Source organism: Thalassophryne amazonica, chromosome 5 (genome assembly GCF_902500255.1).
Source record: "Thalassophryne amazonica chromosome 5, fThaAma1.1, whole genome shotgun sequence".
Lineage (NCBI taxonomy): Eukaryota > Metazoa > Chordata > Actinopteri > Batrachoidiformes > Batrachoididae > Thalassophryne > Thalassophryne amazonica.
This window is the reverse complement of record NC_047107.1, coordinates 97714723-97741592: the sequence shown is the minus strand read 5'-3', so window position 1 is coordinate 97741592 and position 26870 is coordinate 97714723. Positions and strand designations below refer to the sequence as shown.

Below are 26870 nucleotides of genomic sequence, written 5' to 3'. Positions count from 1 at the left end.
ACGATTTGCTGAAGTTCAAACCAAGCATCAGAATGGGGAAGAAAGAAGATTTAAGTGACTTTGAATGTGGCATGGTTGTTGGTGTCAGATGGGCTGGTCTGAGTATTTTAGAAACTGCTGATCTACTGGGATTTTCAAGCACAACCATGTCTAGGGGTTTACAGAGAATGGTCTGAGAAAGAGAAGATATTCATTGAAAGGCAGTTGTGTGGATGAAAATGTCAGAGGTCACAGGAGAATGGGCAGACTGGTTGAATGGGTGACAGTGTGATGCTATCATGTCAATATGGATGAACATCTCTGAGTTCTTCTGAAGGCAAAACGGGGTCCAGCCCAGTACTAGCAAGGTGTACCTAATAAACTGGCCAGTGAGTGTATATCCAGGTAAGAGTCAGTGAAGTGGGTTACACAGGAGTCAGAATTTAAAAATGCTCCTGACATATTGAAAGTGTACCACATGTTTTTGTCTTATCATAAACATACCAGAAAATTATAGTTTGGACTATCTATGACTCAAGGTTTCAGTTTTTATAGTGTTTAGAAATTTAAATAGCTCCAGTTTTGGTTAAACGTAATGCAAAATATTTGTTGAGCTAATAGTATTTTGATAAAAGAATGGCTTGCACCATCTGTTATGCTTGGTTATCACGTTACATGGTGACATGTCATATATCATTGAATCTAATGGACCTTAACCTTGTTTGTCCATTATTTTCTGCATCAAGCATTCAGAACAGTCAAAAGCATTTCTTCAGTTCTATTAGCACAACCATACAAACTGAAATTGGCCTTTGCCACCATTTTTGCAGTTTTCCCCCCATGACTCCACAACTTTCAGACATACACAGTACAAATTGCCTTTTTGTAAATCTTATGATCGGTCAAATAATGTTATAGATTTTTCAGCATATTTGGATCATTTTTTTAATTTTGGCCCCTGTGTATCTGCTTGTAGCTGCCACTCACAAGATTTTCATACATTTTTGTGTAGGAAATGATGTACTTAGAATTGTAAATGTTGTTTAGTCCCCAGGGGTTGGCAGTAGTGTGCCATGAAGGGCCATTTCAGTGTTGGTTTTCCTTGTTCCTGATCACCTTAGCAGGTGATTTCAGAGATGATTAGGAGAGGAGTTCATCAGTAAAACCATCTGCTGAGGTGATTGATTGCAAGGAAACCCTGCACTGTCTTGGCTCTTGCTACCCAACCCTGCCTTAGATGAGACCAATTAGGTCAAAATTAGCTCTCAGGACTCATGGACTAATAGAGCGTTGTGGTTTATACTTGGTGTTGATAAATTGATCTTTGTGAAAAATTTTATGAACAGTGTTCATGTCCTTTCAGAGGCCATGTGGTCATCTCCACTAGGCTGTGGTTTGGCTTCAACACTTTGTACTCTTAAAGAAATTAACCAAACTGTTTAAAAAAGGCTTGTTTTCAGGAACATTTTGAGCATCAGACTGCATCCATTCAGGTGCTGTAGGAAAATCCACGAAGAAACCTTTCACAAACCTTTACCTTTAATCAGTGAACTTGTTTACAAAGTAGAACTGTTTGGTAATTATTTGATGGTTAAATGTTTAATTTCCAGGAATATACACGATGACAGCACTCACAACATTGTCCTGAGAGTTACAGCCAACATCGTCTTTGGATATGCTACGTAGGTTTGAGCTGCTGCTGCACATTTAAAATGTAATTTGTACTTTTTATACTCCCATAATATTAAAAGTCCAGGTCTTTCTTTCTCTTTTCAGGTGCCAAGATGCTGAGGCATTTGAGCTGAGCTCCACTGGCTTCACCAATGGTGTATTTGTCAAGTTTTTGAAGAAAAGACTACTTGACGATGAGAAGATCACTGTGGTGCTGGACAGAGTTGCTGAGGGTAATCAAGAAAGCAGAACATAAAAGTATATGCTATGGTTCAGCATAGTTTTAGGCAGAAATTGAACTTTTGGGTCCCAACCATGAGTTTTTAATCAAAGCATTTTTTTGTTTTTGTTTTTTTTGCCGTGGTAATTTGTTGACTGTCCCTGGGATTTGGTCTTGCAGCTGGCTGCACGTCAAGATCAATGTAATTCATAAAGAATGGAGGACATCCCATTTTTTGGGGGGGGGGGGTTGGTCGGTTTTAGTTTGTTGTCTGTATTACAACATTTGGAAAGAGGTGTCATTTGATTTAAAAACTGCTTATACATAAAAGTTTTCTTTTTACATGCATTTTGCAGTCCCTTGGTGATCCAAGGCTTAACATTATGCTTATTTCCAACTTTTAACATCAAAGGGCAATGTTTATTATATAAATTAGGAATGAATGATTCATAAGATTGATCAATGTCCTCAACATAAATATTACTCCAGTTTTGAGTCCTTAAATCCATTCTAAAATTTTCCAAAGTTTCCTCTCTTATTTTGTTTTTGAAATTTGTACTTTCAGTATGCTCAATTTTATCAGCTAAAGAATTGAAAATTACAAAAGCCGGCAAATGATCACTGATGTCAGTAATAAGTAATCCCCCCTCTATATTCCCCACGGCAACATTTGTCAATATATTATCAATAAGTGTCGCTGTATTTGCAGTTATCCTAGTTGGATGGGTAATCACTGGATACATTCCCATACAAAATACAGAATTTATAAATTCAGTTATATTTATTTGACCATGAGGATTTAAGAAGTCTATGTTGAAGTCTCCACAAACAAATAAAAGCTTATTATTTTTAATAAAGTTGTACATTTCAGTCAGCTTTTCTACATTTTTTTTTAAATGTTTGATTCTGGTGCTCTGTAGACACAGCTTCTAACTATATTTTTTTGATTTTTCGTGTTTAATTTCCACAGTAACACATTCCATGATATTTTCCAAAGAAGAACACATATTCTGAACAACTTTCAGTGATAAGTAGAACTAACATAAAGTGCCACCCCACCACCCCGTTTATTCGTCCTATTAGTAACAAAAAAAAATCATAACCCTCAAACTGAGCAGTGTCAGTGTGCTCATCTTTTAACCACATCTCAGAAATTATTTGCATTATTTAAACAATCCTAAAGTTTTGATGAGTTCATGGAAATACTTCTGCTATTAAAGTGTATAATCGAGAATGTCCCATTTAACACAGAAAATTCTTAAATTGTTCTCCAGAAAAATAATTGCAATGATGAGTAATATTTTTAAGATTAAGTAATATTTCTAAGAAAAAACAATCTGGATCTATATTATATTATTATATTATATATAATAATATGAAATCTATGCTCAGTGTAATCAAAAAAATTTAAACTGAGCTCCTGTGCAAGAGTAAATTGATAACAATCAGTTGACATAAAAAATTATAATCCAATCAATCAATCAATCAATCAACTCTTTTTTTATATAGCGCCAAATCACAACAAACAGTCGCCCCAAGGCGCTTTACATTGTAAGGCAAGGCCACACAACAATTATGAAAAACCCCAACGGTCAAAACGACCCCCTGTGAGCAAGCACTTGGCTACAGTGGGAAGGAAAAACTCCCTTTTAACAGGAAGAAACCTCCAGCAGAACCAGGCTCAGGGAGGGGCAGTCTTCTGCTGAGACTGGTTGGGGCTGAGGGAAAGAACCAGGAAAAAGACATGCTGTGGAGGGGGGCAGAGATCGATCACCAATGATTAAATGCGGAGTGATACATACAGAGCAAAAAGAGAAAGAAACAGTGCATCATGGGAACCCCCCCACAGTCTACGTCTAAAGCAGCATAACCAAGGGATAGTCCAGGGTCACCTGATCCAGCCCTAACTATAAGCCTTAGCGAAAAGGAAAGTTTTAAGCCTAATCTTAAAAGTAGAGAGGGTGTCTGTCTCCCTGATCTGAATTGGGAGCTGGTTCCACAGGAGAGGAGCCTGAAAGCTAAAGGCTCTGCCTCCCATTCTACTCTTACAAACCCTAGGAACTACAAGTAAGCCTGCAGTCTGAGAGCGAAGCGCTCTATTAACCAATCCAATAACCAAAAATGTGGCTAAAGAAAGTCTAGCTGCTAAATATAAATACGTACACGGTATAAATTTATGCAAAATTTGTCCCATAACCAAAGAAAGACAAAAACTAGCAACAGTTATAACAGAAATCACACCAAATAAGTGAAAAAGAACCAATAATGAGCATCGTTCTCCTTAAGAACCAGTCACTTAAAATGATCCAAATCTGAGAGCTCTCTTATCATGATGATTTTTGCTTCCTCCGGAGATCCATTTAATTTAATCCATACTTTACAGTTCCTGGTCCAAGTTGCTTGTATTTTTTTTTCTGTTTTCTTAGAGCTCTGGCTTGCCTTGCATATCTGCATCTTTGTCAAATGTTCATTTACATATACTTCAGTTCCTCAACTTTTTTGTTTGCCTTAAATCGTTCTTAAATTTCCTGTTTGCAAACGTATAACAATAACGGGTTTAGAATTTTTGTCTTTTTTTGGTATTGAATGGCACTCTACAATATCATTACTGTTAACGTGGATGCCCATAGAAGAGAAAAATCAACCTGTTGCTCCAGGGAGTTGATTTCATTTGGAGTGTCTTCATCCATACTGGCACCGCTGCCAAGGGCAGCAACCCTAGCATATGTTTGATGTTTAATGTTTAATCCCAATACGACCACCTCTTCCATCCCAATACACTGTTCTAATTCATCCATACCATTTTCCAAAATTTTACCTATTTTACCTTAGTCTACCGGGCCGCAATAACTCCGTCCAACACTACAGGGCCCATCCCGATGTTTTTAGCCGCCGCTGGGCAAGCTCAAGCCCAGCCAAGTGATAGCTTGGCGCCGCCAGAGCCTGGTGTTAGCTGGTTGGAGGCCAGTCTTGGCCCGATGTTATCTGGTACTAACTAACATACCTCTGACAAATTGTTCCATAACAGAATTAACCAGAACTATCATACCTATGACATTTCCTCAAATTAACTGATTGCTGTTGCATTTACATCACAGCAGCAACAACTCTCACCTGATTTGTCACACACATGCTAACGCATTTCTGCTTACTACCAAGTCACATACCACATCTTCTGCGAATATGATCATTTAGTGAACACAAAATTACAGCCACACCACCATGGCAAAAGATGTCAAAACTAACAAATGGGGGAAAAAACCCCTTTTAAATTCTGCCAACTTCCATTTAGCTGGATTCAAACTTGGCACAACAAAAACATTCATAAACGTAAATGTGTTGCTCTGCGGGCTGAGCCACCGAGCTTCTCATTCAGCAGCATTTCTCTATATCTGATAACTGAACGCATCACCAGCTCTTACATTTGTTTGGGTTGCTCAAACAACCAACCCTGTACTTTCAAATCACCAGAATATATTTATATATTTTCCCACCCAACAGTAAAGATTCGTATCTGCTGCTATCACTCAGCTGCCCCACTTTGTAGGAGATGTATATCTTTGTATGCACACACACACACCGATTTAACAGAATGTACACAAAAAACCAGGGACAATAGAATACTGGACCTTTTTATGCTAATGTGGAGGACGCTTACACCTCCACCCCCCTCCCCCGCTGGGACGCTTGGATCACAATCTCGTCTATCTGCTCCCCCAATACTCACCCAGGGTGAGAAGAGAACCAGTGCAAAAAACGTCAGTGAAACTCTGGACTGAAGAGGCCACTGTGAGGCTGAGGGACTGTTTTAGAACCACAGACTGGAGCATGTTTCAAAACTCTTATGGTAAAGACATCAACGGCCTGACCCAGTGTGTCACTGACTACATGAACTTCTGAGTGGAGAGCACTGTGCCCACCCGGAGGGTACGGTGCTTTCCCAACAACCACCCCTGGGTGACCCCGAGCTGAAGGTCCTGATGAACCAGAAGAAGAGGGCTTTCAACTCGGGAGACAGAGAGGAGCAGCGTAGAGCCCAACAGGCGCTCCAGTGGAAGATCTGTGCAGTCAAGAAGGAGTATGGCCCAGAACAACATCAGGGACATGCGGAGATGCCTCAAGACGGCCTCCGGATTTGGGCTGGGTGCCAGCAGGACTGCAGATGGAGATTCTCGGTTTGCAGAGGAGCTAAACAGCTACTTTAACCATTTTGGCTCCTCCACACCTGCCCCACTGCCTGCCCCCAACTCTCCACACATCTCCAGCAGCCAGCCCTCCAGTCCCTCTGACCCCCCACCCTCTTCACCCGGTCACCTCCACTGCACCCCGGACTTTGCCCCTCCTCCCCCCGGACTGTATTCAGCACCAGCCCACCTCAGCTCCCCCCTCCCTCCCCCTCACTGTAACTCCGACAGAGGTGAGAGGCCAGCTCCTGCGGCTGAGGCAGAGGAAAGCAGCAGGACCTGATAGGATCTCCCTGAGGCTGCTGAGGACCTGTGCAGATGAGCTCTGTGAGGTCCTCAGCCACATCTTCAACAAGAGCCTCAGCCTGGGGGTGGTCCCCACCCTGTGGAAGACCTCCTGTGTGGTCCTGGTTCCCAAAACACCGCACGCCAAGGAAACAGCCCATTACAGACCAGTTGCCCTGACCTCCCACCTCATGAAGACCATGGAACGGCGTGGTTTGGTCCTTAGCACACACCTGGGCATTTGATATATCTGGCCTGGACACAATGCTCCTATTCATCCCTTGATCATACATTTTTTCATCTTTATATATGGTCTCTTGGCGCTTTGCGGAGAGGGAGGCGTGGTTAAAGTCTCCAGTGATAAGGAGGAGGGCGCAGGAGTACATAGTCTCTTTGTCCAAGCAGCTGATCTCAGCTATAAACAATGGGATGTCCTGGGTTCCAGACAAAGGGATTTCCCCACACTGCCTCAAATAGTGCCGAAAGGAGCATGAAACTAATCACAAGAGTAACAAAAGTGGGTTTCCCATTTGCATATTTACACAGGGTACCACCCACTGCAAATAAAGACAAATAAGCACTATTAAAAAATATTAAAAATAGCGAAAGTAGGAAAAGAGGGGGCAGAGCTGAAATAACAGGCAGCTGCATCGGCAGCTACATTCTTATTTAAGTAATATTTTCAGTGGTTAAGAATTTAAAGTTGTTGCCCAACTGAGGCTGCAAAATAAAATGGTCTGACTCCATTTTTACAAATATTTTGGTTGGACGCAAAAGCGCCAGTGAAAATCAACACTTCGAGATTTGGATTCTAATGTGGGGTAAAGGTTATTTTTTTTTTAGTTTTTTAAGCTGATGTGGTTTATAATTTATCTTTAGACATGGGTCAGTTTGATGCCACAAAGGGGAAGCAGGCTCTGGAGATCCGTAGCAGCTTGTCTGAGAGGAGAGCTCTGACCGATCCGATTCTGCCTGGTGACACCGCTGATCTTGTCCAGGCACAGAGCCGTCAGTGGGCAAAGGCTCATGGTGAGTTTTTCCTCAAGCCCACATTTATATACTCTACCTTAGTACCACATTTTATGTTCATTTAACCACATTTAGCCCCATTACCACTTTCACAGACATGCATCCTGGTATATCACTGTCTGAAATCACGGAAAATCTTAGAGGGTCTGGGAGGAGTTCTGTGATGAATCTGGAGTGTGCCATGGTCTAAACCATGGCAGTATTTTCAAGATCTTCAAAAATTCCTTTTTTTTTTTTTTTTTTTTGGCTGTAAACGTTGTCACACTTGCTGTGACATCAGCGGGAGGTTTTCCAGAAATTTCACGATTGTCCTACAATTTGTACTATGGATGTGCTATAGTTAGGCTACAGTTGGTTTTGCTCTTCATGCACTACAAGTCCACATGCACATGTAGGCAGCCCTGAGCGTCATATCCTGTCACAGTTGCAGACTGTACCCTTCCAGGATATATATCTGTGAAAGTGAGGATGGGGCTTTATACACACCATGGCAACCGCACTGTTGATCGCAGGTGGCAGCAAAACATGAGCGAGGAGGAGCGCGATAGCTGAAAGCAACATGTGCCTGATTAATTTTTTTTTTTCTTGTTTTTCAGAGCTGCCTGAGACTATGTGTTTAGATTTTGATTGTGGTGCTCAGATCAAGTTGGGTTTTGCTGCAGAGTTTTCCAATGTGCTTGTTATTTACACCCACATCATTAAGAAACCTGAGGACATGTCCTTCTGCCAAGCTCACGTCACAGACTTCTCACAGGTCAGTGCTTCATACAGTGATATAGATGAGGAGGAGCATTTCTCATTCACATCCAAGTCTAGCTGGTGCCTTCTCTGGAAACGGGAAGATCAAATTTAATTGGAAATAGAAAATGGTACCCATGGGCATGAAGACAGCAAGGGCTCCAGCAATCTTTGATTGTTTCTAACAATAATTAGGATGGGTTAAATGACAGGACAGATTTCATTGTATTCCTCTTTACAGCACCTCTCAAGCTCCATCAATATGGATAGGGAGATCAGATCTCTCCAGAGAACGGCTGCACCGTCACATCAGAACAGATTACACACCAGTTTCAGGCCTGACAGCGCTATTCTCTTGCCTTGCTTTCTCAGAAAGCAAACTCAAGGCTGATTAAATTGTTTTAATGCAATAACACAAATATTCTCATCAACACAATTGTGGAAAGGTTCACAATTTCATAAAAAACATTTTTTATTTCTTCATAGCACAAATGTTAGGGGAAAAAAACAAAAATACCAAATTAAACATGATAATCCCCCCCTTGCTTGTCACCCTTTAATATAAGGCCATGGTGGGCCTTGTAACATCTTCTATGGGTGAACTGTCCAAGGGTTTTTATACTTTCACAGATTTCATTAGAATTTTTTAGCGTCTTAAAAAATAAATTCTGAAATAAATGACAAGTGTGAAAGAGATTTTGTATTTTTATTTATAATTTATTTATTTATTTATTTTTAATTCTGCACAAGGCATGCAGCAACCAGAACAGTCTGGATGTCTACCCAAGAAGTCAACATTCGACCCGATTCTTGTTCTGTGCTGCACTTTTTTGACATATTATGTTACAGCCTTATTTCAAAATGGCGTAAAGTAATTTTTTCCCATAAAATTCTATTCACATCACCTCATAATGACAACATGAAAAGGTTTTTTTTTTGTTGCGAATTTATTAAAAATAAAACATAGTAAATCACATGTACATAAGTATTCACAGCCTTTACTCAATACTTTCTTAGTGCACCTTTGTCAGCAATTACAGCCTCAAGTCTTCTTGAATATGATGCCACAAGGTTGGTGCACCTATCATTGGGCAGTTTTGCCCATTCCTCTTTGCAGCACCTCTCAAGCTCCATCAGGTTGGATGGGGAGTGTCGGTGCACAGCCATTTTCAGGTCTTTCCAGAGATGTTCAATCAGATTCAGGTCTGGGTTCTGGCTGGGCTACTCAAGGACATTCACAGAGTTGTCCTGAAGCCACTCCTTTGATATCTTGACTGTGTGCTTAGGGATGTCTCTGTACTTTGCTGCATTCATCTTTCCCTCAATCCTGACTAGTCTCCCAGTTCCTTCTGCTGAAAAACATTCCCACAGTATGATGCTGCCACCACCATGCTTCACTATTGGGATGGTGCCTGGTTTCCTCCAAACATGGTGCCTTGCATTCACACCAAAGAGTTCAGTCTTTCTGTCAGACCAGAGAATTTTGTTTCTCATGGTCCGAGAGTCCTTCATGTGCCTTTTGGCAAACTCCAGGCAGGCTGCCATGTGCCTTTTTCTAAGGAGTAGCTTCCGTCTGGCCAGATTGGTGCAGAGATGGTTGCCCTTCTGGAATGTTCTCCTCTCTCCACAGAGGAATCCTGGAGCTCTGACAGAGTGACCATTGGGTTCTTGCTCACCTCCCTGACAAGGCCCTTCTTTTCCAATCACTCAGTTTAGACAGGCGGCCAGCTCTCGGAAGAGTCTTAGTGGCTCTCAACTTCTTCCATTTACTGATGATGGAGGCCACTGTTCTCATTGGGACCTTTAAAGCAGCAGAAATGTTCCTGTACCCTTCCACAGATTTGTCCCTCAAGACAATCCTCTCTCAGAGGAGAGACAATTCCTTTGACTTCATGCTTGGTTTGTGCTCTGACATGCACTGTCAACTGTGGGACCTTATATGTAAACAGGTGTATGCCTTTCCAATTAACTGAATTTACCCCAATTAAGCTGTAGAAACATCTCAAGGATGGTCAGTGGAAACAGGATGCACCTGAGCTCAGTTTTGAGCTTCATGGCAAAGGCTGTGAATACTTATGAATATGGGATTTCTTGTTTTTTATTTTTAATAAAGTTGAATCTCAAAAAACAAAAACAAAACTTTTTTTCACATTGTCATTATCGAGTATTGTGAGTAGAATTTTGAGGGAAAACAATGTCATCAATTTTGGAATAAGCAGTAACATAACAAAATGTGGAAAAAGTGTGAATACTTTCCAGATGCACTATATGTAGCGCTTTTCCATCTGAATCAGAAGCTCAAAGTGCTTTACGATGATGCCTCACAGTCACCTTTTCACGCACATGCCCCCACATTGATGTCAGGGTGCTGTCATGGAACTGCACACCGGGAACAACTGTGGGATTAAAGACCTTGCCCAAAGGGCCCTTAGTGATTTTGGTGTGGGCTTGAACCAAGGATCCTCTGGTCTCAAGCCCATTGCTTAACCACTGCATTGTCACCTCCCTCAGAAATGTGTGGCACATTCGGTACACATCAGGTTGAAAGTCAATTTTCTTGACTTTGACTTTTGCCCAAGTTAATTTTTAATGGCAATTTTTGGGGACAACCTTCATTGACATACCAGTTTTGGTAGAAATCTACAAAAGGACCTTGGAGGGCTACAAGAACAAATCGACAGATGACCTTGACTCCAGTGGTTGACCTTTTACACATTTGACCATGTTTGGGTAGTCCAGAACCCACCTACATATGTGCTCCATGTTTGGTCCAAATTGGAATAAGGGCGGGACATGACTCTTCAGTTTTGGCATTTGAACCTCAGGACCTTGTCCCCATTAATTGACCTTTAGTAAATTTGACATTTCTTGGGTAAATTCCAGTACCTATACAAGTGCGCCACATTTGGTGGACATTAGAGTGAGAAATAATTGTTTTGACTTTCGACATGAATGACCTTGACCTTTTTCAAAACAAACCTTTTGAGGACATTCCTGGGTGACTGTCATCCACATATCGGATTTAGTAGAAATCAGCCAAAGGACCTCAGAACAGATAAACCAACATTTGGATCGTTGACCCCAATGACCTAAACATTTACCAAAAGGAAACTCCTTAAAGGAAATTGTTGAGTTAACCTAAATGCATGCAGCAAATTTAGTGGAAATTGGCCCAAGCACCTCAGAGGAGTAGTTAAACAAACCCATGTCCAATTATGCTGTAGTATGGTTTTCTTTATGGTTTCAGTATTGAATTGTCTCCACCAGCAACATAATTTATCACTTGTTTTTTAAAAAAAAAAAACAAAGCCACAAAAATGCTCTGAATGTTATTTTAGAAATGTGCATATTTTAACACCTACTTCCTTTCCTTCTCCAGGACCTTGATGTAGATCCCAAAGAAATGAACAGGGAGACTCCAGAGGAGACTGGGATCTATTTTCTGTCCAGCAGCCTGCCGCAGCATTGTCTCTACACACGAATCAGCTCACTGCAGAAGCTCAGGGTAACAATTATACTTTCTCACAAGGGAGCTGTGCAAATCCTTCATAACTTCAAAATGTGAAGTGGTATGACCTATACCATATTCACACATTTGTCCACCCGTGGCCAAGCATGAACTTGGCCAGGGGTGCATCAATTTTTCAAGAAAAGTTGCTTAAATGCCCAACAGAAATTACTTTTTTTTTTCATAAAAGTTTGTTAAACACCCAACTAAAATAAATAAATTTTTTGCCCCCAACAACATCGTAAAAAGCAAAAAAAATAATGAGTTTTCACAATGTTTTTCTCATCTCTTCCACATCTGGCCTGTGAGGATATCACCAGTTTTCGCTGGTAATAGTCAGATTAAATGGGCTCTTATTTTGAAACAGTCTTGTGCAAGGAACAGGAAGTGTTCTGGGACAATGGCTAGCTTTGTGTAAGTTATGAAGCTCGGGCTAGAATGCTGGTGCACAGTGCTTCTGGATGTGAACAAAAAGTAAACGGAACAAACTGCCTTCACATGTTGGCAGCCCAGGGCAGCACAATCTGGACATTCCACTGTTTTCAGTGAGAGGCTGATGGGAAAATAACGTCTTCTGTGGTAAATAGATGTTTTATTTTAATGGGGAGAAAAAATGGACAGCAAGAAATGGATTTAAGTGCAGGGTTGCCTGGATTTAAACAGGACAGAACCTTTGAAGCTACCATCAGAGCCAAGGTTTCCTGCTTTAATATAACACTGCAAAACATTTCAGTGAAGTAAATTATTATATTGTCCGTGTGGTTCTTGAAAAATGAGATTATAACTCCACACTGGCCTGGGAACGCCTTGGGATCCCCCAGTCAGAGATGGTCAATGTGGCACAGGAAAGGGAAGTCTGGGGTCCCCTGCTGGAGCTGTTGCCCCCGCGACCCGAACCCGGAAAAGCTGTTGTAGATGAATGAATGACAACACCTGACGTTGTCTCCTGCAGTCTGCCGTTGCAGACGGAATTCTGCTGTGACAGTTTTTTCTGCTGCTGAACTAAGAAAGCAGTTTAACGCCCACTGGTAAGGTACAAACAAGTACAAGACAAATCAAGTGTGCAACCATCAGGAAAGTTCTCTGTCTGATGTCTGAAGTTTTCAGTTAGCGCAAAACTTTCTGGTGGACTCGCTAGACATCAGCTGACAAGACACACATTCCATGAATGAGAAAAGGATTTGTACAAGACAAAAACAGACACAAACGAGCAAGGTATTTGCAATTTATTTTTTATTTGTGATGAAATCTGTTACGATTAGCAGTACAAAATGACCCCAATGATGCAGGCAGCAGCCAAATGGGAGGTAGGTGAAAACACACGTGATTTATGGTCCTAAAACACGTAAGATCAAGAAATGAAGTGAGCACAAGGGATTAAATAGGAGTCAAAAATAAACACACGGCAGAATCCAAACATGCAGGTAAGACAACAGAGGTAACAGGATGATCAAACAGTTTAAAACAGGACACCGCTACAACCAGGAGGGGACAAAGAGTATCAAAGTACCAGAACGCAGGAAGAACCAATGAGACGAAAACAGCAACTAAACAAGGAAATGGTGCAGGCTTAAATACGCAAAGGAACAAATGATCAAACGGCAGGTGTGGAGTATGAACGAAAATAGGGGAGACCAGGTCGAAAAACACGTGTTGAACTGAACAAACAAAACAACTAAAAAGGAATCACAAAACCAAGGAAACACAGGCAGAAAACTAACATAAAACTCAAAAGTGAACAAAGTGCAAATGGAAACATACACGGCTAACAGGACTGAAACATAATGACAAAAGACACAGATAGAGGACAGTTCACAAGGAAGACTAATAAACAAGATCATAACAGTTAACCCAAGGACACAGACAAAAGACTGACCATGGATATGGACAGGGAATAGACCGCAAGGATGACAAACATGGATGACTGATATAGATGGGGAGAGAACACAACGAATAACAAAAGGACACCGACAGAAAATGATGACAAAAATCACACAAAGGACAGACCACAAATAAGGACCACAGACAAGGGACAAACCACAACAGAAATCAGACATTTTATTGAAATAGGCGGTCCGACAAATGTAATATTTGATTGTGCATGCACCCACCCCCTCTTCAGGCAGAATTTCACACGGAATGACCAGGGCGCTCAGATGCACAAATACGATATACTCAAAAATGGAAGGAATGGCATAGCAAATACAGTTTTACTGCACTAAATTTGTAATTTGACAGAATGAGCTTAATCTGTGAATATAAGAGTACTCAAGTTAACCCTTGGTAGTATAGGAACATGTGGTTGATAGTAGGAACACGTTGCTCCTGGTGTGTAGTGAGCGCCTTGTATGGCAGCACCCTGACATCAGTGTGTGAGTGTGTTTGTGTGAATTGGTGAATGTGAGACAGTTGTAAAGTGCTTTGAGTGTCTGATACAGATGGACAAGTGCTATATACATGCAGTCCATGTTGTGTTTCTCTTCTCACCCCACATTATTCTTCTCTGTTACCCTGCATGCAACAGGAGGAGCTTGTTTTCACTGTGTGCCTCCAGGGCACCTTCATTGCCATGGATGACGATCCTGTATACTGGAGCCAAAGCATCAACATTGGAAAACCACTGATCGCCCGTTTGGACCTTCACCAGGCTATGCGACGAAATAGCTGCCTGCAGACCTGCCTGATGCCCCACAGCCCCTGTCACAGCCCCGGACCTGAGAATCGCCTCCAGGTACTTCATGGCCAGCACCAGGTTCAGGACTGCAACCGCCTGTCACCACAGCTCCACCACCTGGACGTGTATGACCAACTTCAGGGCGCAGTGGGTGGCTGTGGGGATACACACTATGACAATATTAGCCATTTTCAACATCAGCTGGCTGACAGCTCAGGTGCTTGGCCATTGAGCTTGCCAGGTAGGCTCAGCATCCCCATAGAAACCAGCGATGACATCAGTGAACTACAGACTGTGTTCATGAACAGTCTGCAGTTTCAGCAGCCGTGACATCACGGCCAAATGTGAAAGAGGTGTCCACAAAAGAAAAGCTTAGAATGTCTCGTATGTGGATTACAGCTGCTCTGTTACATATAGTGCAGTAATGTATACATGGTATACATTACTTCAGCTGGAGTGCAAAATTTATACTGCAGCCACCAAGTTGTATATTGATTTGTAGGGACGGTGCCGATTCAATGTTTGTATCGAGTTCCGATGCCAGTGTAATTCATGGATCGTTCATTTCTGATGCAATCTGCAGAGTTTTCCGATTCAGGAGCCATGTCTGTGTCTGTGTGTGTATATTTTCTATTGAAACGTCTCCACAGGTGCTGTTGGCTGCTCTGCTGGCTGGCTGCAGAGTGCGGGGGGGCGTACGCAGGCGTGTCTCAATGAGATGTGGAGTAATGAGACACGCCTCCGTTTGGTAGGTCCCTCCTGCAGTTTGCAGGCAGCTAGCAGGCGAGCATTGAGGAGTACTGTTGCTGACCAACTTTTCATGGCAACATGTCCGTTATTAGAAAGTATTTTATACTAGAAACACAGCAAAGCAAAGCCATTGTACTGAGAGTTGGAAGCTTCGTCGCGAACTACATTACAACCAGCTTAATCATTTAAAAGAAGCACCACATTAAAGAGCAGGAGGATTTCTTAAGCCGGGGGCAGACAGACAAAAGCAGCCGGGAGAAAGAGTACGACTCAGGCTGACTTCAAATATGAGTAAATTAAGTACTTTTATTTAATTTTTTAGTTGTTTGTTGCGGCATTTTGGAAATGCCGAAATGCACTCATACCTCAAAACAGTACATGTATTCGGGGTGGGTGCATCATCTAATGTTCAAGAGATGAAACTTCAGCCATTGACCCAACAGTGGCCCAGTTTACATGTTCATAAACATGTATACCATTAATCAGATTTATTTCGTCCAGATAACTAACAGTTATCTGATTATTATGGTCATGTAAACGTGCTCCAATATGGGGAGCTCAGCTCGACGGAGGAGCTCATCTCCTGTGATCTGGCTGTGAAAAAAATCAAGGGCACCTGAATTTTGCTTTTTTTTTTTGTTTGTTTTTTGTTTTTTTTTCCACAGGGAGGGCGCCCCAAAAATTTCATATGAGTACATGCACTGTTTTGAGGAACCAAAACATCAAATCTGGGCTTGCATCTCAGATGTACCTTCTGGCAAATTGTAACTCAACTTTCAGGTCTTCTTTTTAAGAAAATCCTCCTCTATACCACTTCATCATGAAGCTTTATAACTGGGGATATGAAATATCCACATAAAATCAACAATAATGATAATATTAATATTAAAGCAAACAGAGCTCTGGTATCGGAATAGTATCAGTATCAGATATCTAAATTTGGGTACTGGGATTGTACGTGAAGAATGTGGATCGGTGCATTCCTATTGACTTGTACTTATATTTTAGTGATAGCTGTACACACATTTTTTTCGCAATGTGAAAATGTGCATTTGAATACCTGCCTGAATTGTACAATGGATGATAACTGTTGCAGTCAAGCACCAAAATCTGGTTATTAATTTAACCCTTGTACCCTAAGGGACAAGTGTAGTTACCATAGCACTATGTTCTGTAGTAATAATTTGACCATCTCAAAATTGCTAACTTGATAAAACAGAAATGAGAGACGTACCAATGAAACAAATTTGATATGCAGCAACGGGCAGTGCCTAGCTAGTGTTTGTATTCATTTTTTTATTCTTTAAATATGAATTGAAACAAATCTGTGTTTAAGCAGTGTAACTGACAAGTTGGACTGGGTGGCATGGCAAAAAATATTAAATTTTTTTTCCATGGTGATATAGATATTTATCACATCATATAATTACATCCACCAAGGACGTAAAATCAAAAGCGTTTATTTGTCTGTCTGTCTCTCTGCCTTTTAGCAGGATTACATCAAAACTACTGCACGGATTTTGACAAAATTTTCACCACTGATACATATTAGGCCGTGGAAGAATCCATTCAATTTTGGAGGTGATCTGGATCCAGATCCGGATTCTGGATCAAGTTTCACTTTATATAGGCTATGAAGGGTAACTGTTAGCAGGATTACGTCAAAACTGTTGCATGATCTTTGACAAACTTTTCAACACAGATACAGTAGTGTTCAGAATAATAGTCGTACTATTTACTAAAAAGATTAATCCAGATTTGAGTACCGTATTTTCCGGACTATAAGTCGCACCGGAGTATAAGTCGCACCAGCCACTTTATTCATTATAAAGACAAATAAACCATAAATAAGTCACACTGGACTATAAGTCGCATGGACATACAGGTATGTTAACATGAAAAGTTCAGATGATAATATTGTGATGGCTACCGTTTTCGGATGCATATTTCACCAGTCTGTAATCTGCAGAGTATGATTTTCTTTTTGGTGGCATTTTTTCGGGCCTTCTCCGTTGTCTTGTTAAGTTATCAGTAATGTTGAAATTTTTATTTTTCTATGCTAGTCAGAAGTCGCAGCAACATCCACACAAGCCTTGAGTGCCCTCTCGTGAGCTGCATTTTACCTAAGAATATGTTTGTATTTTGCGGACCACATTGCGAGTCGAACCATAACCCGCACCATCGCTGAACGGTTCTTTTCTAACATATTACCCACTGTGGACCATAATACACACCAGGTGTCAGCTGCCGATGTTCGTGCAGCACCTACCTGCGCAGCTCATGACCTCCCCGTGGTGTCGACGCCAGCTCCTTCCAAGTGCAGATGCTAATCCTCCGCCGTCGCTCACCCAGTGCTCCCACGCAGCTCTCAGTGTCAACTTAAACACTCTGCTCACAATGATATCCAAGGGTTGAAGCTGTTTTGTTAGCCCTCCCGGAATAACAGAAAGCGCCGTGTTTGTCTGCTTCATAACGCTGTTTCACAATCATTGTCTGGGTGAGGTGAGGAATATGTGTCCAGTGTTCTGTTCTCTGATTGGTTATCGCAACCAGCGTGACCTATAGGGCGGCTGCCATACTACAGTGCCCATGATGCATTGCATTTCTCTTTCCGGTGGCCATTTTAAAACATAGAGCGACTCTGTCATGTAAAATTGTTCTATTACGGTAAATTAATTGAGAATCTACCGGTATATTTTTCATTTATAAGTCGCTCTGGAGTATAGGTTGCACCCCTGGCCAAAACATGTAAAAAAGTGCGACTTATAGTCCGAAAAATACGGTATATTTCTTATTGTTACATCGGAAACGGTACCAGTAGATTCTCACAAATCCAACAAGACCAAGCATTCATGATATGCACACTCTTAAGGCTATGAACTTGGGCTATTAGTAAAAAAAAGTAGAAAAGGGGGTGTTTACAATAATAGCATCTCCTGTTGACGCTACAAACTCAAAACTATTAATGTTCAACCTGCTTTTTTAGCAATCCTGTGAATCACTAAACTAGTATTTAATTGTATAACCACAGTTTTTCATGATTTCTTCACATCTGCGAGGCATTCATTTTGTTGGTTTGGAACCAAGATTTTGCTCGTTTACTAGTGTGCTTGGGGTCATTGTCTTGTTGAAACACCCATTTCAAGGGCGTGTCCTCTTCAGCATAAGGCAACATGACCTCTTCAAGTATTTTGACATATCCAAACTGATCCATGATATCTGGTATGCGATATATAGGCCCAACACCATTGTAGGAGAAACATGCCCATATCATGAGGCTTGCACCACCATGCTTCACTGTCTTCACTGTGAACTATGGCTTGAATTCAGAGTTTGGGGGTCGTCTCACAAACTGTCTGTGGCCCTTGGACCCAAAAAGTCACAGTCCACAAAAGTCAGTCCACAAAATATTCCTCCATTTCTCTTTAGGCCAGTTGATGTGTTCTTTGGCAAATTGTAACCTCTTTTATTGTCTTTTATTTAACAGAGGGACTTTGCGGGGGATTCTTGCAAATAAATTAGCTTCACACAGGCGGCGTCTTCTAACTGTCATAGCACTTACAGGTAACTACACTGTCTTTGATCATCCTGGAGCTGATCAATGGGTGAGCCTTTGCCACTCTGGTTATTCTTCTATTCATTTTGATGGTTGTTTTCCATTTTCTTCCATGCGTCTGTTTTTTTTTTTTTGTCCATTTTAAAGCATTGGAGATCATTGTAGATGAACAGCCTATAATTTTTTGCACCTGCGTATAAGTTTTGCCCTCTCCAATCAACTTTTTAATCAAACTATGCTGTTCTTCTGAACAATGTCTTGAACGTCCCATTTTCCTCAGGCTTTCAAAGAGAAAAGCATGTTCAACAGGTGCTGGCTTCATCCTTATATAGGGGACACCTGATTCACACCTGTTTGTGCCACAAAATTGACGAACTCACTGACTGAATGCCACACTACTATTATTGTGAACACCCCCTTTTCTACTTTTTTTTTTTTACTAATAGCCCAATTTCATAGCCTTAAGAGTGTGTATATCATGAATGCTTGGTCTTGTTGGATTTGTGAGAATCTACTGAATCTACTGGTACCTTGTTTCCCATGTAACAATAAGAAATATACTCAAAACCTGGATTAATCTTTTTAGTCACATAGCACTGCTATTATTCTGAACACTACTGTACATATTAGGTGATCTGGATTTGGATTCTGGATCAAGATTTACCTTTATATAGGCTTTGAAGGATTACATCAAAACTGCACCACAGATAGATATTAGGGCATGGAAGACTTCACTGAATTTTGGAGGTGATCCAGGTGATCCAGATTACCACCTGTTGAAAGTCCAGGGCTCGTATTCACAAAGATTCTCAGAGAGCTCCCAACTTAGCCTAAAGATTCCTAGCAAGGAATCTTTGCTTAAGAGTGATCCAGGAAGTGTCTGAGAGCAACTCAAGCAAGGAGGGGACAGAAATGTTTATCTTTGTGAGGAGGCGGGGTTGAACCCATTGCTAGGCATGACAAAGTCTTCTCAGAGCTGTGATTGGTTGTCCCAAATAGGGAAAGAGAAAAAAAAACAACAAATTTGCTCTGCGCTCCTAGTTTTGAATGGATAGTAATATGAACCAATCATATAACCTGGACTGTATCAAGAAATGTGTAATCATGAAAATAATTTTGTGTCATGCTGATGAAACTCAGCAAAAATAAATTGTTACACAGCTTCAAAAATGTTTGAACGTACCTCATTCACATGCAGATTATTGTATTGATTAGCTTATTGTTATGTTTAGTCTCCATGCTGGTAATTGTGCACAAGCGACGAGTGTGAGAAGCGATCCAAAGCAAGAGTAGAGATTGCAGCACACAAGCCGAGTTCTTCTCAAAAGGTGAGTTTAGCTTACGACTGTTGACATCACGTACTTTGATATTAATAATTGTATGAATGTTATAGAATTTACGTGCAATTTACATTTTTCCCATAGCCAGGTATCACAGTGTTGTGATGACCTTCATCTCAGGCGTTATTGCGTTGCTACGCTGGGTGGGAAAAGTAAGCTCATTCCTGATGAGGTCAACCACAAACATTTCCCCTGCACCATCAAGCTGGTAGCGTGTTACTGAATCACTGTCATTCAACATACAGAGAATGTCTCGCCTTCCTCTCTGTCTTTCCACCATCTTGTCTAAGACACTCTTAGCCTTCTTAAAAGTCCTCCTCCCTCCTCTTAACAGTTTTGCACCTTAGGAGCTCTCTTAAGACCTAAGGGCCTGGTCCCACTGGTGTTTAGGAGGATTTGCATATGGATTGCGCACAAAATTGGTTCATATTCGCTTAACATCTGCAATATCCGTGAAACATGCTTGTATGAGTCGGCTGACACCCGCACACGTCCGCAATTATCTGCAGAGGCACGTTTTTCCATTTCCAGGATTTTTCAGCTGCACAAAATTTTGGCTGCGGATGACATCCGCCTTACATACTCCATACATACTCAATACATACACAATACATACTCAATCTATGCGCTGTATATTCGCCGTCATCTGCTGATATCCGCAACTGACAGGGATTTGCGGCTTGACAGCGGACTGGGACATCGTGTTAAAACGGATATTTTGCGTGCCCATCATGTCCACATCACAAACTAAAATAAGTTGTAGTGACTGCATACAGATTGGCCACGAATAAAGCGTTTTTATTACGTTTGCTTTGCATCTGATTTGCGGCGGATGCAAATCCCCTTGGCTCCTCGGCTGCCTCTACCGCTCCGGGGTCCCACCTTGCACCTTCCCTGGTTCGGGGACCTCCGGGCGTGGTGGCCCATCCATCTGCGGCTCCCTGGCCCCCTGTCCCCCCTGTTGGTTTGCTCCTCCCTGGGTCTCCGGTGCTCCTCCGGGGCTGCCCACCTTCCCCCGTCCCATGGTTTCCCTGGTACCTCCGCCGGATCTGGGATTTGACTGGGGGCCCGGTGGCGTCCAACACAGCGCATCTGATCATGTTTCGCTTCTTCCAAATGGTGTACGAGGTGTATTAGATAAGAAACCGACACTTTTTATTTTTTTTTAACTATAGGGATTTGAATGACGTGCGATTACACCAATCATGCTTGAACCCTCGTGCGCATGCGTGAGTTTTTTCACGCGTGTCAGTGACATCATTTCCCTCTGGGCAGGCCTTGAGTGAGATGTGGTCCCGCCCTCTCGGCTGAATTCCTTTGTTTCACACGCTGCTCGAGACGGCGCGCTTTGCTTTATCAAAATTTTTTCTGGACCTGTGAGGAATATCCGAGTGGACACTATTCGAGAAATTAAGCTGGTTTTCGGTGAAAAGTTTAACGGCTGATGAGAGATTATGGGGTGTTTCTGTCGCTGTAAGGACTTCCCACGGAGCGGGACGTCACGCAGCGCTTCCAGGTGCTGTCGTCGGCCTGTTTCGAGCTGAAAACATCCAAATTTAAGGCTTAATTACCCAGGACATCGTGAGAGAACAGGGAAGTTTCAGAAGAGGCCGGCATGAGGACTTTATGCGGACATTCCACTGTTTAAGGACATTTTGTAATGAAAGACGTGCGCGCAAATTCGCAGAGTCGTTTCCGTGACGACTCGGCGAATCTGTGTGCGCCGCGACAGAAAAAACACCTCTGTGTTGAAAACCATTTGTAAAATTCAGGCGGCTTTTGATGGCTTTCAACAAGTGAGTAACTGAGAAATTGTTTAACAGCTTGGGCATGTTCCAACTTGCCCGTTAAGGTTTCCAACGGATGTGTTTTTCCTGTCGCGACCCCCCGCGGTCGGGCCCGACCCGACATGCGACTCTGTCCGCACGTTCTTTCATTACAAAATGTCCGTTAACAATGGAATGTCCGAATAAACTCCTCATGCCGACTTCTTCTGAAAGTTCTCTGTTCTCTGACGACTTCCTGGGTCAACAGAGCCTGAAATGTGGATGTTTTCAACTTGAAACGCGAGACGCTGCCGCCTCGAAGCGCAGATCGCCGTCAGGCGCCGTGGGCCGTCCTTAAAGCGACACTTACAGACCAAAATCTCTCATCAGCCGTTAAAATTTTTACCGAAAACCAGCTGAATTTATCAAATGGTGTCCACTCAGTTGTGCCTTACAGCTTTTGAAAAAATTTTTTATCAAACAAAGCTGCAGTCTCTGAGCCATTCCTAAACAATGAAAAATTGACGAGAGGGTGGGCCACTCCTCACTCAAAGACTGCCCACAGGCGAATGACGTAACCGACAGGCGTGAAAAAACTCTCGCATGCCCACGAGGGTTCAAGCATGTCTGATGTAATCACACGTGATTCAAATCCATATGGTTTTTAAAAAAATAATAAGGTCGGATACTTTTCTAATAGACCTCGTATGTGGCCTCCTCCCTGTGCCGCGCCTCTCCTTCCGCCTGCTGCTTGGGGTTGGGCCTCACATGTCACACCATTTTAATGCACCTCACCAGGTTAGTACTTGCACACACATCATATTTGGTTGTAAGTAGCACATTGTAGGGTTCATATAGATTTGCGGTAGGGTGTTGGGGATGGGTTTGCAGGGCAGTCTGTGGCGCAGCTGTGCACTGCAGCCTTCCACTGCTATCTCCATCCGCCACTCCTGCCTTGCAGTTTTAATGCACACACTTTATTTCTACACGTTTAGTAAACACCTTCACTAATTTAGAGTCGGGGTCACTAGGCGGTGCTGGGTTTGCAGGGCAGGCTGTGGCACAGTGGTTTGCCGTGGCCACCCACCGCAGTCTGCCACCTGACCTCTCTTGCCCTGCTTTTAATGCAACACTTTATCTTTGCACACTTAGGTGGTTGTACACAGCAAGGGAGATAATTGTAACAACTATGGTGGGGTTGGTAGGTAGGCTGAGTGTGGCATGTGGGGTTGGCCCCGGGTGGCTGTGGATGTCTGGGGCTCTGGGGTAGGGGGTTTGCCTCGCTGGTTCTGCTGTGGTCTTGTGGCCCTGCTCTGGGCCTGTGGGGCCTGGGGTCCTGCGGCCCATTGTGGGGGTGGGTGGTGGTGGTGTGGCACGGGTCTTGGCACTGGGAGGTTGGCGGCTGCTGGGGGGATGGGGGCCATGGTCTTGTCGGGATGGACCCCGCTCTTGCTTGGGTGGTCTCCTGTTCAGGCTTTGATGTTTGGGGTGGGATCCGGGGTGGGGGGGTTTGGGGGGCCCTGCTGGTTGCGCTGGGGGGGCCTGGCTGTCGGGGGGCCTTGTGCTCTTCCTCACCCCGGGGTTGGGCCTCGCCTCTTGTCTGGGGGCCGGGCCCCGCCCTCATATGGCTCGGTGGTCCCTACCTTGTGCTTTGGATTCGGTTGCGATGGCTCCTTTGCCCCCCGTCCTTGCCGCCGCTCGCTTCTGCCTTTGGGGGCCGTGGCCCTGGTGGTGTGGTTCTGGGGCTCCCCCTACTGTTGGGCCTATGCCGGCGCCCTGTGTGCTTCCTTTGTGTATGGAGCTGCTCCCTGTGCCTTTGTGGGGAGGGGTGGTGTCGGGGGTGTGTTCTGGCACCGCTGGGCTGCTCCCCTGTTGGTTTGCTGTGCTGCCCGGTGGCTCTGGGGGCTGCCTTTCCTGGCCCCTGTGCCCTTCCGCTGCCCCTTTTCTCCTGGTTCCCCCGGGGCCCTGCGTCCTGGACCCATTTCCGTTGGTGCTCGCGGTCGGCCGCATGGCTTCTGACGTGCCGGAATGGTCCATGTCATATGGTAAGGTTCTGTACTCTTGTCTTGGCCCAACACACCAGCCACGGTAGTGATCGGATATTTAGCTGTGATCTGGGTCTCTGTGTGTTGATGGTTGCGTGTTTGTGGACGTCACCACAATTCGGTTTTTGGGTGCTCTTAAGGGGATTAACACTACGGTGTTCTGGATTAGGGTATGGATGCTCACTAATTAGACAACAGACTGTTGCTGTCACTGTTTGGTCATGGTATGTTGTATGGTTGGGGCCCCGTCTCCTCGGTGTCTCACATCACAGTTAGTGTCTTCACCACTTGTCTCTCGTTCTTGTCTGTCTTTGTGTTGTTTTGGTGGTTGGCCCTTCCTGATAGAATTTGTCGGTTGGCTTTGAGTAGGATGTTGTAGGCTGAGCGGGAAGGGCGGATGGGGTCACACACACAACACATTCACTCACGCACTACATACCTTCTGTCTTGCAAGAATAAATTGCCTATATGGGTATTAATGTTCATAAATGGTTCTGCCAGTATGGCATTTACCATTGCTATATATGCAGACGGGGGGGGAAAGAAAAGATGTTCCTGCTAGCTTGGCTAGCAGGGAATTCTGTTAGCCATGCCTGTTCAGATTTGCAGCGACGTGCACACAGTAGCGCACTGTGCTTTAGGTTTGATAGCCACTGTTCACATTCACTGTAGATGATAATTATGATAATTATCACGCGTGCCACATACATTTCAACAGTTCCTTTGTGCTTCGGTGGGGGCTGGACATTATTATACGTGGCACGTGCAGGTCTCACCAGCAGGCTTTGCCGTGCCAGGTCCATCTCAAGGTTCCCTCATATGCACTCAAATTGTTTCGGATCCTGTTTTACCACCTTTAGAATATTGTAGCGGGATGAAAGTCCCGGTCCCAATTGAAAAGACGTTCCCGCTAGCTTGGCTAACAGGGAGTTCCCCTTTGGCTGACCTTGTAGAGGAACGGTCTTTTGGTGCGAGCCGCGTGGGTTCGATCCCCCACCGTCGTCCCGGCCACGAAGGTCCTGCTGCTTCAGTCTATACAGTGAGGAAAATAAGTATTTGAATACCCTGCGATTTTGCAAGTGCTCCCACTTAGAAATCATGGAGGGGTATGAAATTTTCATCTTAGGTGCATGTCCACTGTGAGAGACATAATCTAAAAAAAAAAAAATCAGGAAATCACAATATATGATTTTTTTAATAATTTATTTTTATGTTACTGCTGCAAATAAGTATTTCAACACCTGTGAAAATCAATGTTAATATTTGGTACAGTAGCCTTTGTTTGCAATTACAGAGGTCAAACGTTTCCTGTAGTTTTTCACCAGGTTTGCACACACTGCAGCAGGGATTTTGGTCCATTCCTCCACACAGATCTTCTCTAGATCAGCCAGGTCACTGCGCTGTCGCTGACAAACACGGAGTTTGAGCTCACTCCAAAGATTTTCTATTGGGTTTAGGTCTGGAGACTGGCTAGGCCACTCCAGAACCTTGATATGCTTCTTATGGAGCCACTCCTTGGTTATCCTGGCTGTGTGCTTCGGGTCATTGTCATGTTGGAAGACCCATCCACGACCCATCTTCAATGCTCTAACTGAGGGAAGGAGGTTGTTCCGCAAAATCTCGCAATACATGGCCCCGGTCATCCTCTCCTTAATACAGTGCAGTCATCCTGTCCCATGTGCAGAAAAACACCCGCAAAGCATGATGCTTCCACCCCCATGCTTCACAGTAGGGACGTGTTTTTGGGATGGTCCTCAGCATTCTTCTTCCTTCAAACACGGCGAATGGAATTAAGACCAAAAAGTTCTATTTTGGTCTCATCTGACCACATAACTTTCTCCCATGACTCCTCTGGATCATCCAAATGGTCATGGGCAAACTTAAGACGGGCCTGGACGTGTGCTGATTTAAGCAGGGGAACCTTCCGTGCCATGCATGATTTTAACCCATGATGTCTTAGTGTATTACCCTCAGTAACCTTGGAAACAGTGGTGCCAGCTCTCTTCAGGTCATTGACCAGCAAATCCCGTGTAGTTTTGGGCTGATTCCTCACCTTTCTTAGGATCACTGATACGCCACGAGGTGGGATCTTGCATGGAGCCCTGCTCCGAGGGAGATTGACAGTCATGTTTTGCTTCTTCCATTTTCTAATAATTGCTCCAACAGTTGATCTTTTTTCACCAAGCTGGCTGATTTAGACCAATTGTGTGGACTCTCGCAGATGGCTGTTAGAATGTTTTCAAACTGCAACTGGACACTTCGGATGTGTGCTGATTCGTCATTCTGAAAACTGTTCTGCATGATTCTGGCTATATATGACGCGAGTATAAGAATTTGAGGAATTCTAAGATTTTTCTTAGAATGATGTCAGTAAGAGCTACTTTAAGCCTTAGGATGCTTTGTGAATACGGTCCCTGGTCTTTATTTTGTTACCTTATAAGTATCTGCACACTTGGATGATCGGCTTCAGCGGTTGACACAAGTTCATTTTCACAGTCACTGTTCGTACCCCTCCCCAGTGCCTCACTGTTGAGGTCCCCAGGGACTGACGAAGGCCAAGGAGCCACGCTTCACCTGTCAGAGTTCTTGTCCTTGTACTTATACTGAAGGACTGATGATGATTATGTCTCCAACATTTTGGGGAAGTCTCCTCCAGCTAATAAGGACATCTTGGAGTTTGCTGTGAAGCAACGTGCATCTGTGCTTCCAAAGTTTTGGTGGAGTCCAAAAGAGAATTTGCTACTTTATGTGGAATCGGCTCATAAAAGTACATTTAAAAATAATTGCTGTGTACCTGACAGTTTCCTTGATGGCAGCCACCTCACTTGACCTTCAGCTTCTCTCATAACAGGACATCTCACCTTACAGAGTTCTGCAGTAGTGCCTGCGTGTCCGACTGCATGTCGGATTTGGTTGCAAAGTGCACACAAGCTGCAGAACATGGCTGTAAAACACCACAGTGTTTATTCAAAGAAGCACAGCTCTGCAGTAGCACAGCATCAACTCATGGCCACCGTCTGGTTCAATAATAGATGGAGTCAGCCACCCCTGCAGGTCTAAGATACGTCACATGTGCCGCTGAGGGAGGAGGGGTGGAAAGTATAAAGGATGCAGCGACTAGAGAG

At 43.3% G+C, this 26870-nt stretch overlaps 1 protein-coding gene across 2 annotated transcripts in view; it reads left to right on the top strand.

Moving 5' to 3' along the window:
- Positions 1–16584, top strand: part of malt1 (MALT paracaspase 1) — a 66691-nt gene extending 50107 nt beyond the window's left edge. For both annotated transcript variants that reach the window (XM_034170949.1, XM_034170948.1), the window contains 6 exons: positions 1590–1661; positions 1756–1883; positions 7219–7368; positions 7965–8122; positions 11486–11611; positions 14139–16584. In XM_034170949.1, coding sequence (XP_034026840.1) covers positions 1590–1661; positions 1756–1883; positions 7219–7368; positions 7965–8122; positions 11486–11611; positions 14139–14618 — 1114 coding nt within the window. In that variant the 3' untranslated portion in view covers positions 14619–16584. The remainder of the gene's footprint in view (positions 1–1589; positions 1662–1755; positions 1884–7218; positions 7369–7964; positions 8123–11485; positions 11612–14138) is intronic.
- The last annotated feature ends 10286 nt before the right edge of the window (positions 16585–26870 follow it).